General features: G+C 39.4%; 1 protein-coding gene across 1 annotated transcript in view; it reads right to left on the bottom strand.

Annotated features, from left to right (window-relative positions):
* LOC124552344 (DNA (cytosine-5)-methyltransferase 1-like) overlaps positions 1 to 14254 on the bottom strand; it is a 52688-nt gene that overhangs the window by 29394 nt on the left and 9040 nt on the right. The window contains exons 3-5 of the mRNA XM_047126613.1: positions 11762 to 11893; positions 11482 to 11684; positions 1601 to 1712 (exon numbers count right to left, since the gene is read on the bottom strand). Of these exons, the coding sequence (XP_046982569.1) occupies positions 1601 to 1712; positions 11482 to 11684; positions 11762 to 11893 (447 nt within the window). The remainder of the gene's footprint in view (positions 1 to 1600; positions 1713 to 11481; positions 11685 to 11761; positions 11894 to 14254) is intronic.

The following is a 14254-nucleotide window of genomic DNA, read 5'->3' as shown; positions in this document are numbered from 1 at the left end:
AACAACAGCTACCTACTCAGAGAGATGGGTATCTCGCCATAATCACGAAGCACCGAGTTCAGCACCACAGTCTGCTTCTGTCACAGATGGGAGGACCTGGGGCTCTTTCCATCCCACCAGGGCCAGGACACCAGTGTTCCTCACATTCCAGCAGACTGAACAGAGCATTCCTGGATGGCATGCCAATATCATCAAACTTCATAGCTAGATGGCAATTATCATGGTACGACCGACGATGAAGAATGGTGGTGAGCGGGAGGAGACAGAGCACCTCCCAAGTCAGCGTGTGTAAGTTCAATACACACACCCGCCATCACTCACTGCTGTGACATCGTGGTACAGCCAGTGCTGGGGCCACCAAAACAGCAAACCACTAGTGCCACAGTGCGTGGCGTCAGCTGCCTCAAGCGGGGTGAAGGCCACTTATGACGCAATTCCTCGGCGGGCGTTGAGAGACGTGCCAACCACGAGTCAAGATGCTAACTGTATGTTTATGGAAATAAATAACTAATTTTGAATCTTCTTCCACTGTGCCTACCAGTGACCACAGGTCACTACCATCCTATCAAGGAAAACAGGCAAGGAGCAAAATGGGAGAGTGCCTCTTGAAATAAAACCAACTCTACTTATGCCCTCCAAATAGTCGCCTCTCCCACTGTAAATGCTGGTCAGTGTTGTCAGACACTGAAAAATTGGAGGAGGATGGTCCAGAACAGGAGATGTGGGATGTTGACAAGAGGTATTACACTTTTGCACAACAATGCAAGGCCCTGTAGATTAGAGATTAGATTTGATTAGTACTTGTTCCATAGATCATGAATACAACACTTTGTAATGATGTTGAATGTGTCAGGTTAATAAAAGGTGTCTATACAAGATATTACATTACACAAAATATTACACGACACTTAATATTTATTTTTATTATTTTTTTTATGGGGGTTGGTGAAATTACCCGATTACTATATCCAAAAATTCATCTAATGATTAGAACGAGTCGCCATTAAGAAATTCTTTTAATTTCCTTATAAATGCTATATGTGTGCAGCCAACATCACACAAAACGTGTTGAATCAGTTCGGAAGGGAGATCTTCGACTGCCTTGCTGTGGTCCCGACCACACCCCAACTGACTTTCATGTCTTCCATCTCATGAAGCTTTTTCTGGCAGGAAAACATTGACTTTCATGTCTTCCATCTCATGAAGCTTTTTCTGGCAGGAAAACATTTCCACAATTATGCAGAACTGCAGACTGAAGTGACTTTGTGGCTCCACACATTGGTGACAGTCTCTTATGACACGGGCACACAACTGTTAGTGCAGCACAATAAATGCCTCAACAGTGGTGATGACTATGTTGAGAAGTACCCAGTGAATCTATGTAAATATTCCAATAAATATTTCTCACTTAGTGATGTTTTGGCTTTCTTTACTGGTCATCAGAATCTGCTTTATGGACACACCTTGTAACATGTTCATTTAGAGATACCTCCTGCAGGTATTCATCACAATGTAAATTGTGTTTTCAGTGTGATACCTAATGATAAAGGTCTTATTTTTGCACTAACCAATATATATGCTACGGTTTAGTAACACTTACTGTCTGTCCATTTACTGCCGCATTGAGCTGACACAAACTTTGACTAAATGCATGTGTAGGTTCTGGAAAGCTAGGCAGGAGCTCTCCAGGAGCTGCAGCAAGGAGTATTACCCTGGAACACAATATATTTACCTTAGTGTGATGTTAATTTTATACCAAATTAAAAACTTTGTCATACTGCTAGAAGATTACTTAATTTTGCTTTACTTTTAACATAGTTTCAATTCAACAGATATCAAATTTTTGTGTATGAGTAGCAAATTAAAAGTAGTCATTTCTGTCATATATCATGCAACAAATTACAGTCTAACATCAAACAGGTTGATAATCAGTCCTCAAAGGAGTATATTCATATGATTTTTGGAGATGCAAGAAAGTGAATTAATTCAGAAGCATTGAAAAACATTTGATGACACTTGAACTGAATCAGCTATGATGCTTGGCTGGATGTCCATTAGCTCTCTATTTATATTTCAAGTGAGTGGTTTCTTACTGAAACTGTTTTATCACAAATCTTTACAATTGTTATACAACATAACCCAATGAAACAAAACAGATTTGCAAAATTATCTGCTAAAATTTTAACTGCCCTTGGTTTGTTTCTTATCCAGCATAATACTATTTCTGTTCATAGATTTTTTATGATTCACTGACAGTATACTCAACTTATTTATTATAACAATGAACAAATGGACAAGTAAATGGAACATCACAGAGACATATGTATTAATCTTAAAAAAAAGATGAAGTATCAAATTTATTCTCATGAAAAGCTAAGAACTATTCATGGCATAAGCAGCAGACACATTTTGTCAGTTACTGTCATGATTATTATTGCAGCACTGCACATCATAACAAATTTAGACAGTCATTAAACCTGATGCTGATTCCACAAAAGTTTGCATCCCCTATGCAGACTAACTAAAGTGAGGCTACAATGTAGAGCAAAATGACAGCTATTTCACAGTAATTATGAAAGGCATTTGATAATTATACAAAGTAAAACAAAAATTAGGAAATACAGTTACTTTCAACATTCAAAACCAGTATACCAAGACTGCTCCATTAGAAAACAGTGCAAGTAAGACACAACATCAATTTGGTTTGAGCCTTCACTTGTATGTCAGAAAGATAATCTGAAGTAGGTAGTTGCTGCATGAATGACTTACACATACATTCTGATGTGTATAATATTCACATATAAAGAAATATAGAAGTAATTTCTGTAAGAATGACTTTGAGCAGGTTACACTAGGCATAATTTGTTGTTAGTATACTTTACAAAAGTTGCCCGTAGAGGCTGCTTCTGCCAGTTAATGTAGAACTTGACTCTTTCTAGATCTATGTATAATGTGCTTAGGCTATCAGTTTGCTCAAAACACTTCTTGTTTATCATAAACTTCAATAATATACGAATATATATTTTTCACCTGTGCAGTTTTTCACCAGTACAATTTAAAAAATTAAATCTTTTGAAAACCAATATTTACCAAATTTACCACAATAGTTATGTTAGCATATTTTTTTTGAACTCAATCACTTAATTTACTCTGGTGTGCAAAACTTAAGGATGAACGTAACTTTAGCATGATGTGTCCAGTATAAAGCAACACAGCTCAACAAAACTTGGATTATACATTGGTACACATAGCGAGAAGTGCTACACAATAGTACAGAAGATAACTGAAAGAAATACGTAAGGAGACCAACAGAAATGACACTTTTACTCAAAGACAATGATATCTATGTATTATGGTCTTGTGGACATTACAACAGGTGGGACATGGGTCTTAATAGTATGTATGATCACCATGGGTGGCAATGCATGCTCTGTCATGTACTCCCATGCTGTCCATGAGGTTCCTGAGGAGTTCTTGTGGTAGGAAGTTCCATTCGTCCACCAGCATACTGATGGCTGCTGGATGGTTGAGAGAGAGAGAAAGAGAAGTAAAAAGATTGTGGGTACGATGGTGGAATAGCAGGCTGTGTAGTGCCGGAATGGGAATAGGGGGGGTGGTAGGTCGGTGAAGGACAGTGACTAACAATGATTGAGGCCAGTAAGGTTACTGGAACATGGGATATTCTGCAGGGAGAGGTCCCCCTGTGCAATTTGGAAAAGTTGGTGTTGGTGGGAAGGATCCAGATGGTACAGGCTGTGAAGCCATTGAAATGAAGAACTTCATGTTGGGCAGTTGTTTCTCAGCCACAGTTTATTAGTGGCCATTTGTGCAGATAGACTGCTTGTCAGTCATTGTGCCAATGTAGAATACAGCACAGTGATTGCAGCTTAGCTTGTAAATCGCATGACGGGTTTCACAGGTAGCGCTGCCTTTGATGGGATAGGTGATGCTTGTGACTGGACTGGAGTAGGTGGTGGTGGGAGGATGTATGGGACAGGTCTTGCATCTAGGTCTATTACTGAGGTGTGAGTGTTGAGGCAAGGGTTGAGAGCAGGGTTTGTGTAGCGATGGACGAGGATACTGTGTAGGTTTGGTGGACGGCAAAATACCACTGTGGGAAGGATAGTGGGTAGGACATCCCTCATTTCAGGGCACCCTGTATGCTCTCCCAGGCAGCACCATCGTCCCACACCCTTACCCTGCTATCCCTCCCTCTCTTCACCCCAGCCTCACCCTTACACCCATCAACATGACTGCTTCTCCCAATCGTGCACTGCTGCTCACTATCTGGCCTCGGCAGCCAGAGTCAGTGGTCATGAGTGCGTGGGTTGCACTTGCATAAGTGTGTGTGTGTGTTTGTGTGTGTGTGTGTGTGTGTGTGTGTGTGTGTGTGTGTGTGTGTGTGTGTGTGTGTGCATTCATGTGTGTTTGTCTATTGTCTATTTCAGAAAAAGGCCTTTTGGCTGAAAGGTAATTGTTTGGCAGTATTTTGTTGTGGCTTCTGTGAGTCAACATCACTACATGGTGAGTAGCAATCTATTCTTTTCATAATACTTTTATGTTAATGCTTTTTAGTTAAGCTGAGATTCAGAACGTCAGGTCATGGAATATATTCTTCCACGGTTATATGTACCACTGAAATATGAAAAATCTGTTGTATTCATTAACTTGTCTGGACTACTCATCCTCTCCATCACCAAAACTAACTTCACTTAGTCTTCATTTAGCCTTGCACTCATTTAACAATTGTGCAGCCGGCAGAATTGAATCGACATATGAGACAAACAAACATAATATGAAATAAGATAATACACCAAAGTTGCATAAAATAAGAAGAATCTTACTGAACAGTACTGATGAGAGTATTGCTGAATGGCAGTGTTGACACAGAAATATAGTGTGGAACAACACTGTAAACAGACTACACTACTGTGTGAGAGCCACAAGATGAAAGAGCGCCTGCAGGTTGATACTTCACCCCAGATTGACTGTGAAGGGGAACTAAGGAAACAAACAGAATAACACAGGGATTATTAAGTGTTTTGGATAATGTCAATTCAGTATTCAAAGTGATAACAGAGAAAAATCTGAATAGAGAGAGAGAGAGAGAGAGACAGACCTTTCAAATGGGAACTCATGGTGTACCACATTCAGTAGTACTATGTGCAGATTTAAGGAACACTTATTCATGTGTTAAAGATGACATCTATAAACAAAATTCAGACAAACTAAATGAAATATGCAAACAGCAGAAACAGACTTACACTAATGCAAGAAGGAAAGTGACTGAAGAGGATGCAGAAGTGTGCAAGGCTTCATTCACACCACCATTAAAATGGGCAGTCAGAAACAGATGATAGTGTAAGTAAACAGTTTTGAAGGGAAAGAAAGGGTACATATGGTGGTGTGGCACAGACAGTAGCAACAAAATGAAAAGTTCTAGAAAACCTCTGGCCCAACATGAGAGTATAACTAGGCAGCAAAAAGTCTGTTAATAAAAAAAGAGTATGATTACACAAATTATCTTACAAACTTTCTCTAAATCATGTATCAGTGTGCCTCTTTACACAGTGTTAGGACTGTGAACAAGGTCTGCTCAAAAAGTTCCGGAACTTTGTCCACAAAATGTTTCTACACTTACATTTTACTTATTGTGCACAGTCTACTTTGAAATGCTCTCCTCCAAAATTTATACAGTGCTCCCAATGTTGTTTCCACTCCCAGGAGCATTCTTGGAACACCTCTTGCTGGATCACGTGAAGTGCCACCTGTGAATATTATTTCGTGTATCATTGTAAATCTTCATCCTTTCTATGGAGTTTTCAACTTTGTAAATAAAGAAATATTCACAGGGGCCAGGTCTGGAGGGTATGGAGGACAAGGCAGCACACTGATTTTATTTTTTGTGCAATAGTCAAGCACCAACAGGGATGGATGTGTGAGTGCATCATTGTGATGCAAGAGCCACCAATTCTCTCTCCACATTTCAGGCTGTTTCCTTCTCACATTTTCTCGCAGGCATTCCAACATGTCCTGATAGTACCATCGATTAGCACTTTGTCCCTGTGGCATGAAATCATGATGAACTAATCCTTCAAAGTCAACGAAAAGTATCAGCATGGCTTTGACATTTGCCCTGAGTTGGGGAGTATTTCTTGGTCTTGGAGAACCATTCCTGACCCATTGTCAAGACTGAATCTTTGTCTTGGTCCATAGACTCATATCTCATCACCATTATGACTCTCTTAAAGAACATCTCATTCTCATTAGCACGATCCAAAAACTGTACACAGATTGCGAGGCGAAGGTATTTATGGTCTGGGCTTATGAGCTGTGGAATGAATCTGGGGGCAACACAATGCATTCCAAGATGCTGTGTCAAGATTTCATGACATGATCCAACTGAGATGTTACATTCTTCTGCAGTCTCTCAGACAGTCAGTCTTTGATTAGCATGCACAATTTTGTTGATGTTCCTGTCATGAGCGTCATCAGTAGACATCGAAGGGCATCCTAAACAAGGGTCATCTTTAACTTCTGTATGGCCATTTTAAAACTGTGTGATCCATTTGTAAGCCACGCAGGGTTAGCCAAGAGGTCTAAGGCGCTGAAGTCATGGACTGTGTGGCTGGTCCAGGCGGAGGTTCGAGTCCTCCCTCGGGCATGGGTGTGTGTGTTTGTCCTTAGGATAATTTAGGTTAAGTCGTGTGTAAGCTTAGGGACTGATGACCTTAGCAGTTAAGTCCCATAAGATTTCACGCACATTTGACCATTTGTAGCACCAGGTATGGCTGAAGCACTCATCACCGTAGGCTTCCTGCATCATTTGGTGTGTCTCTGTAAAGGTTGTTTTGGGTTTCACATAAAATTTAATGCAAATGAATTGGTTCTCTGCCATCTCAAAATTCACAACCTGTATGATACAACATTCTACTCAATACAGCACTGAACAATAACTAATAGACGTATGACAATGAAACTTCTGACAGTTACACATTAAACATAGGTGTGCAGGGATGCCAAATGCATTTTGCTCCAACACATCATTGGCGCAAAATTACAAATCTTCCAGAATTTTTTGAACAGACCTCATATTTTCTGCATAATTTTCAGTTCTTACATAGTTTCTGGTTATTAAGTGATGCCGCTGTACGTGCAGCTCAAACCTTATCAAAAGGGCAGTGTATTGCATGAAAATTGTGAAACTATTATTAAATTTACCCATTTTTTGCCAAATTCGTCACTCAGAAAACATAGTGTCATCTAATCTCAGACTGAACTGCTTATGTTGTTTTATTCAACAATAGTATACATCTCAGCAGGAGATGCTAAATATCCAAATAGGGGCCAGTGCCATACTAATGCGTTTTGTGCAGCAACAGTGTCACTGCTCACCATAAGGTATGATGTGTCAACTGCTGGTTCTACACCATCAGTGAGAAAACAAGAGGAAGAATACATCTTTGAAAGCAAGAGATGAAGAAATATTGTCACACTGTCACATCAGTGTAGCTGCTACATACTGGATGGTTACAATTAAAATGCCGACACACACAGAAGTCCAGTGTAGACTGTATGAAATGAAATGAGTGTACGGCATTGTGGGCAGGGAGTCCCTCATTCGGGGAAGTTCAGCCAACAAGGGCAAGTACTTATTGCGTTCGACGCCACATGGGCGACTTGCACATTGGAGGTGGGGATGAAATGATGATGAGGGCAACACAACACCCAGTCCCTGAGCAGAGAAAATCCCCTGCCTCAGCCGGGAATTGAACCCCAACCCCTTGGCATGGCATTCTACCGCGCTGACCACTCAGCAAACGGGGGAGGACTGTAGACTGTAATTGTTCTATGATAGCAAAACTAGGTAGATATTCTAATGCATTAAAGCAGAATAGATTTCTGTTGGAAAAAAAATAGTTCAAATTTTGACCAGCATGTGCAAATCTGGTGGTTGGAATGTGAGAAAGACATACCAAAATGTTTCCATTCATAATGATTAGGAATGGGATTTGGGCAGGAAAAGTTAAACAAATCAGAAAGACTATTACAAAATTTCTTCAGTATGAGCACCAGAGATGTCAAAAAGGTGCTGTACAGTGCCAGATTTGCACCTGGTGGTCAAAATTGGAATTAATTTTTTTTCAGCATAAGTCAGTTCCATATTAACACATTGGCATATCTACCAAGTTTCACTGCTGTATGATAATTACAGCTCACACTGGACCTGCATGAGTAGCTGCACTTTAATTATAGCCAACTAGTAATTACTCAGAAAAAAGCAGAAGGGTTCTCTGGTCTTAATATAACCATCACATCAACATATTCAGAAGACACAGAGAAATAATAGGTGCAGCAGATGTGTGAAATCTCCACCAGCAATACAAATTTATCCACAGCGGTATAAAAATAATACATCAATTTACAATGCTTACAATCTAAAATGCCCATCAGTTGAAAATGGCATCATGGAGGTGGCTGCCATTCTCCTTCAGATACATTGCAAGCCTTTTATGGAAATAGACATCGCATCTTGCAGGACTGACACTGGAATTTGATTAACATCCTACTGAATATGATCCTTCACTCCTGGATGGTGTGTGGTGAGTCACATCAGAAGATTTGAGATTTCTAATGACCCCACAGGAAGTAATCATGTGTCGAAAGGTCAGGGTCTCAGAGACCAGGAAATGTCTCCTTCTTGGAGAAAAGATGAGAAGGAAAGATGTTCTGTACTACATTGATGGAATGTTGCGAGGTACGGTTTGCGGCCCCATCTCATTGGAAGAACGCATTCACAGTTACAGGACGGTCGGTGAACTGTCGCATGTGGAAATGGTTTGACATGCGAACACAATGTTCTGCATAACAGCATTGCTGTGGTTGTCTTCAAATAAATAAGGCTCTGTGATTTGGAATGATGATATGCCACACCTCATTATCACTTTCTAACTTTCATGAAATACAATGATGAATCAAATATAAATCAATTTTTGTTCCTAAGCATCAACAGTTCACAGGGCCTATCTCACACTCCTAGTATTGTTTGGTGGGACCGTTAGGAGTGGGGAGAGCCAGCCATTACATACTCCCAACAGCTTCATCAGTAACACTCACGATGGCAGAGCAACAGGTGCACCCCTCCACTGTGCAGTACATAACTATAAAGTTTCTTGTTCATGAAGGAGTTCAAGTGATGGAAATATTCCAGAGATTGACTGCACAGTTCGGTGACCACACATTGTTAAAGACATATGTATCTGCCTGGCATAAAGAGTTCAGGTAAGGATGAGAAGATGTGGAAAATCAGCAATATGATCACTGTCCTTGGACCAGCATTACAGAGGAAAACATTTGTGCAGTTTGAGACAGACTTCAAGGTGATCAATGGATGAGAGAATCAGAAATTGCAGAACAGGCCAGGATAAGCTAAAGGAGCTGTGAAGTGATCATCACAAATGACCTACAGTTCCATAAAGTGTGATCCAGATGGGTTTCTCAAGTTTTGACCAAATATAAGAAGTTGAAGTATTTGAAGGTCTGCAGAGACTTACAGCAAGGTTTGTGAAAGAAGGTGATGCACTTTTGAGTTAAATTTTCACCTGTGATGAAATGCGGGTCCACTACTACACTCACAAATTTAACAGAGGCAGCAAGGTAAGGGAGAGGGAGGGGAAGGCAACCCAAGAGAAAGCCAAGACTCGACTGTCAGTTGGTAAGAATCTTTCAACTGTGTGTGGTAAGATCTTACGGGACCAAACTGCTTACATCACCAGTCTCTAAGCCTACACACTACTTAATCTAACTTACGCTATGGACAGCACACACATCCACGCCCAAGGGAGGACTCGAACCTCTGATGGGTGAAACCTCATGGACCATGACAAGATGCCTCAGATCACACAGCTACCCCATGCAGCAATGCACAAATGATGCTGTGCCCTACTGCATGCTGCTGAAGAAGTTGAGGAATGGATATCGACATAAAAGACAAGACGAACAGATCCTCCTCCATACAGTGCCTCATACTACAGCTCTAACAGTCTCCAAACTACAGGAAATGCACTGGACTCAGATCCATCACCCCCTTACAGCCTGTACCTATCACGCTGTGATTTCTGTTTGTCTGGACCACTTAAAGAAGCTCTTGGAGGACACTAATTTCAAGATAATGAGAGCACAGTGGACTCCACTGCACATTTGGCTCCTGATGCAACCAGCTTTATTCTACAATGCTGTGATTAAAAAAACCTTCCTTCTCATTGGAAAGAAATGTATTTATATTGGGAGAATCTATGTGGAAAAATAAACTGTGCCTGCTTTTTGTTTTTCAATAACTGAATTTTTAAAAATAAAATCCCATTTATATTTGATTCACCCTCATATTTCAGGTTTTTCCTGTGGCCAGTATCTAATGGTTTGCTTGTTAACAATGCTTGACAAATAAAAACTGTCCTCATAACTTACGATCAAATTATCACACAGGCCTGAATTGCCATTCATGAGTTCTAACTGTTCACAGCAAAAGTATAGTCTTGTTGGGAGGTCCTCTATATTCAGTTTTTGCACTATCCAAATTTGTATGGGTTTTATTACAGTTCCTTGTGTAATATTGCCATACATTGCAATCTGATACATCAAGTTCCAGTGCACACTCGCATGCATAATGCCTGGGACTTCGGCTAAAGGCTTCTTCCACTCTTGCAACACTCTGGCTTCCCCATGTGTTTTGTACTTCCATCCCTCTTTTGCATCATGTCACCTGCTTCCTCACAGTTCTGTGCCCATATTTTGATAGCATGTGCCAACAGGACTGGAGCATGATATGCAATCCTGTAATGAGCATGAAATACACACTGCGTAGCCATGTAAGTCTTATTGGTTTTGTAAAATGTCTTCACAGCAACAGAGTGTTGTTTACCAGTCCACAATGCCATCTCAACTGAACATGAATATTGGGGTCAGTAGCAAACGTTTGTTGTCCAGAAGGCACAACTCTCAGTATCTGATTCCTAATGTAATGTATTTCCAGGGCTGCCAAATCAGCCATTTCACTCTTGCACCTGTTATTTGTGGCAACCAAGATACTTCATTGATGTCCATTTCACTTTAAGTAATTTCGGCTGTGCTGTTAGCATGATAATGATTAAGAACATTTGGTTAATACAGTATTCTAAATACAAATAGCTTATATTGTAGCCCATTCAGTAACTATATGTATTTTCCTCTATTTACAAAAGTGAAATTGGAGTCCTAGCAGATTTCATACCCTTCATTTTCTGAAGTATACTTTCTAATAGGTATTTGATAGGAATTAATGTTAACACCGAAATATTGTCCATGTGCACTTACAGTAAATGCAAACTATTTTCTTAGTTATAAAATAAAGGTTAATAATTCAGATTATTTACATGGGAAACTGCTGTACTTAAATAAATTACGAGAATGTAACTACTCCTGCTATTGGGTGAGTATACTGACCTCTTTCTGCTCTGTGGAACACCAAAATTCCCTGCCTGAAGTACTGTGAATGTACACTGGTAACCAATCTCCAGCAAAGCTCTAAGAGTCAAGTTTAAAACCACACTCTGCTTAAATGCTACAAAATTGCGAACATTCTCCATGATAACAAATCTTGGCCGGTAATAATCACAATATGACAGGTAAGATGCAACCAGAGAATTCTGAAATGAAAAACTGTTATGTGATTTTTGGTAACAAATGTCGTGTACTTTACTTAATACATTTTATATATACAAACCTGGAAACGTGAATATAACTTTTCACTAAACCTATTCATTCCACTGAAACCTTGGCATGGTGGTCCTCCACATATCAGGTCAACTTCTCCTTTTTGTGGGAGCTGCTGATGTTTGCTATTTTCTATGGTTCCCTGAAATGAACAATACTATAAACATTTCTTTGTACCTTAGTGAAATGATATTCCTCTGTCTCTGAAGTGACAGTGTAATTCATGCCTGTGTCCAATGTGAAGTCTACCAAGAAGATTTCTTCTCCACAGATGAATTTCTTGTCTGGTTACACTAAATACTGGGTTAGTGCTTAAAAGCACTTTTCCATTTAATGAACATAACAGATACATATAACAGACACTGTAGTCACCAATAATATATTCTCCTTCACTATTTATAACAGTCAGCCAATGTTGGGGTAACTTTCCAATTCTGTGGATGTTAAAATGAAATCACATGGTTTTAAGATGAGGCCATGATTGGAGGTCATTTTCATCCATGTATGAGCTTCCATGAAGGTTTTTCAATAAAGAGCGGAAAACATGAAACTCTGAAGGTACAAGATCAAATGAATAAGGTGGGTGCAGAATGACTTCCCAAAAACTGCTCTATACCGTTTTTTATCAGTCTAGCTGAATGTGGCTGGGCATTATTGTGGAGTAGCATCACTTCATGCAGTCTTCATGGCCATACTTCCTTCATTGTGTCTGCAAGATGTCTCAGTTGTTAACAATAAATGTCAGCAGCCATGGTTACACCTTGGGGAAGCAATTAGTGGTACAACAAAACACACCATCTCTGATCCACAAGGCGCATAACATTATGTTTTGTGGATGCTTACTAGTCTTTGTACAGGGAATGAAAGTGAAATTTGTACATAGTCTTTGTATATGGATAATTGTGGATTAATGTGTTTCAATGGTCATCATTACACCCAGGAGGTTTTCCTGAATGTGGAGGGTCACTCAATAAAAAATGACTGTCCTTAAAATGAGAAAACCATTTTGTTGCTGTGCTTGGTTCAATGGCATCATTCCCATACACAGTTCAGATGTTTCCGGCTGCCTCTCCTGTTGTCACCCTCTACGGAGTTCATACAGAAGAATATGGTAGAAATTTTCTGATGTCTCCATTTGGCAATCCATTTTCTAGCATCCATAGCTCCACTAACTATCTCCAAATTACAAAATGACATAATGAAAACTCAAATAGCAACAGAGAACTGCACATAAAACATAACAGTTGATAAATAAACCCATAGTAACTGGAATATGAAGGGCAAAATAAAAACACTATAAATTATGCACCAATCTAATAAAATTGTGTGTATGTGTGTGTGTGTGTGTGTGTGTGTGTGTGTGTGTGTGTGTGTGTGTGTGTGTTCTGCACTGGGATTGGATAAATATGTCTATGTAACAATAGGTAGCCAGAGAACCATTAAAGGGACAGAAATCACAAAAAAGTTACGTATCACAGCAAATTATTATTTTGTGTAGTGTATGATGAACTAACTGCCACACATTAATAGAAGTATTTTGGAGATTCCAAAAACACATTTCTTTAATTTGGCATGACATATAGTCATATGCAGATTATTTGGGATGAAAGTACAGTATAAGTAAAAATGATGTGTATACTTCATCCACAAATTTCATTCCTTATGAGGGGTCTTATGAATAACAATGGTGAATACTACATGTCAATAATTGAAATAGCCCAAATACAGCTATGTAGACTGTGTTTCTTATGTATTCAAAATGTAGCAAATGTTTTTGCAGAATGTATAACTCTTGCAAATTTCACTTTCATTCACCTCATGCAGAAAGAAACCTACATCACTCTTATGACTATGTCACAGATTGCACTTGGTGAAGCAATCAACTACCAACAGACTCCTAATGAAAAGCAAATTTAACTGGTCCTTGGATCTTTAATATTACATTATTAAATAAACTTTTGGGAGATGCTGAGTTGCAGATAGGCACAACAAAAAGACTGTCAGAAAGTGAGCTTTTGGGCAACAAGTCCTTTGTCAAAAATAGACAAAACACACACACAGTTATGCAAACACAACTCACACACACGTGACAGCAGTCTCTGGCTTTTCATCAGTCTTTTTGTTTTGCATATCTGTGACTCAGCATCTCCATGACATGGTGAGTAGCAACTATCGTTTTGAAATACTATTACATTCCATTCTGGATTTTCCATTGTTTCATTTTAAATAAACTTTTGGCTATGTCAATACTTCACTGGTTTCTGAAAACAACATTGACATGTTAAAATGAAAAGAATTTAATGGACAGTTATGGCATATAAATTAATTGAAAATACAGAATGGAATGCAAATCTCTACTTCAGAACGTACCACTACTCTCTGAATAGGTGTCAAGTTGTAGACAGACAGGATGAAAAGAATGATTACTACCTGAGCTATAGGGGTAGTCCATCTTCCAGGAGCTATAAAACACACACACATATACACACACACACACACACAC

Source organism: Schistocerca americana, chromosome 10 (assembly GCF_021461395.2).
Source record: "Schistocerca americana isolate TAMUIC-IGC-003095 chromosome 10, iqSchAmer2.1, whole genome shotgun sequence".
In the NCBI taxonomy this organism is placed as follows: domain Eukaryota; kingdom Metazoa; phylum Arthropoda; class Insecta; order Orthoptera; family Acrididae; genus Schistocerca; species Schistocerca americana.
The sequence above is the reverse complement of the archived record's forward strand: the minus strand, read 5'-3'. Positions and strand labels throughout refer to the sequence as shown.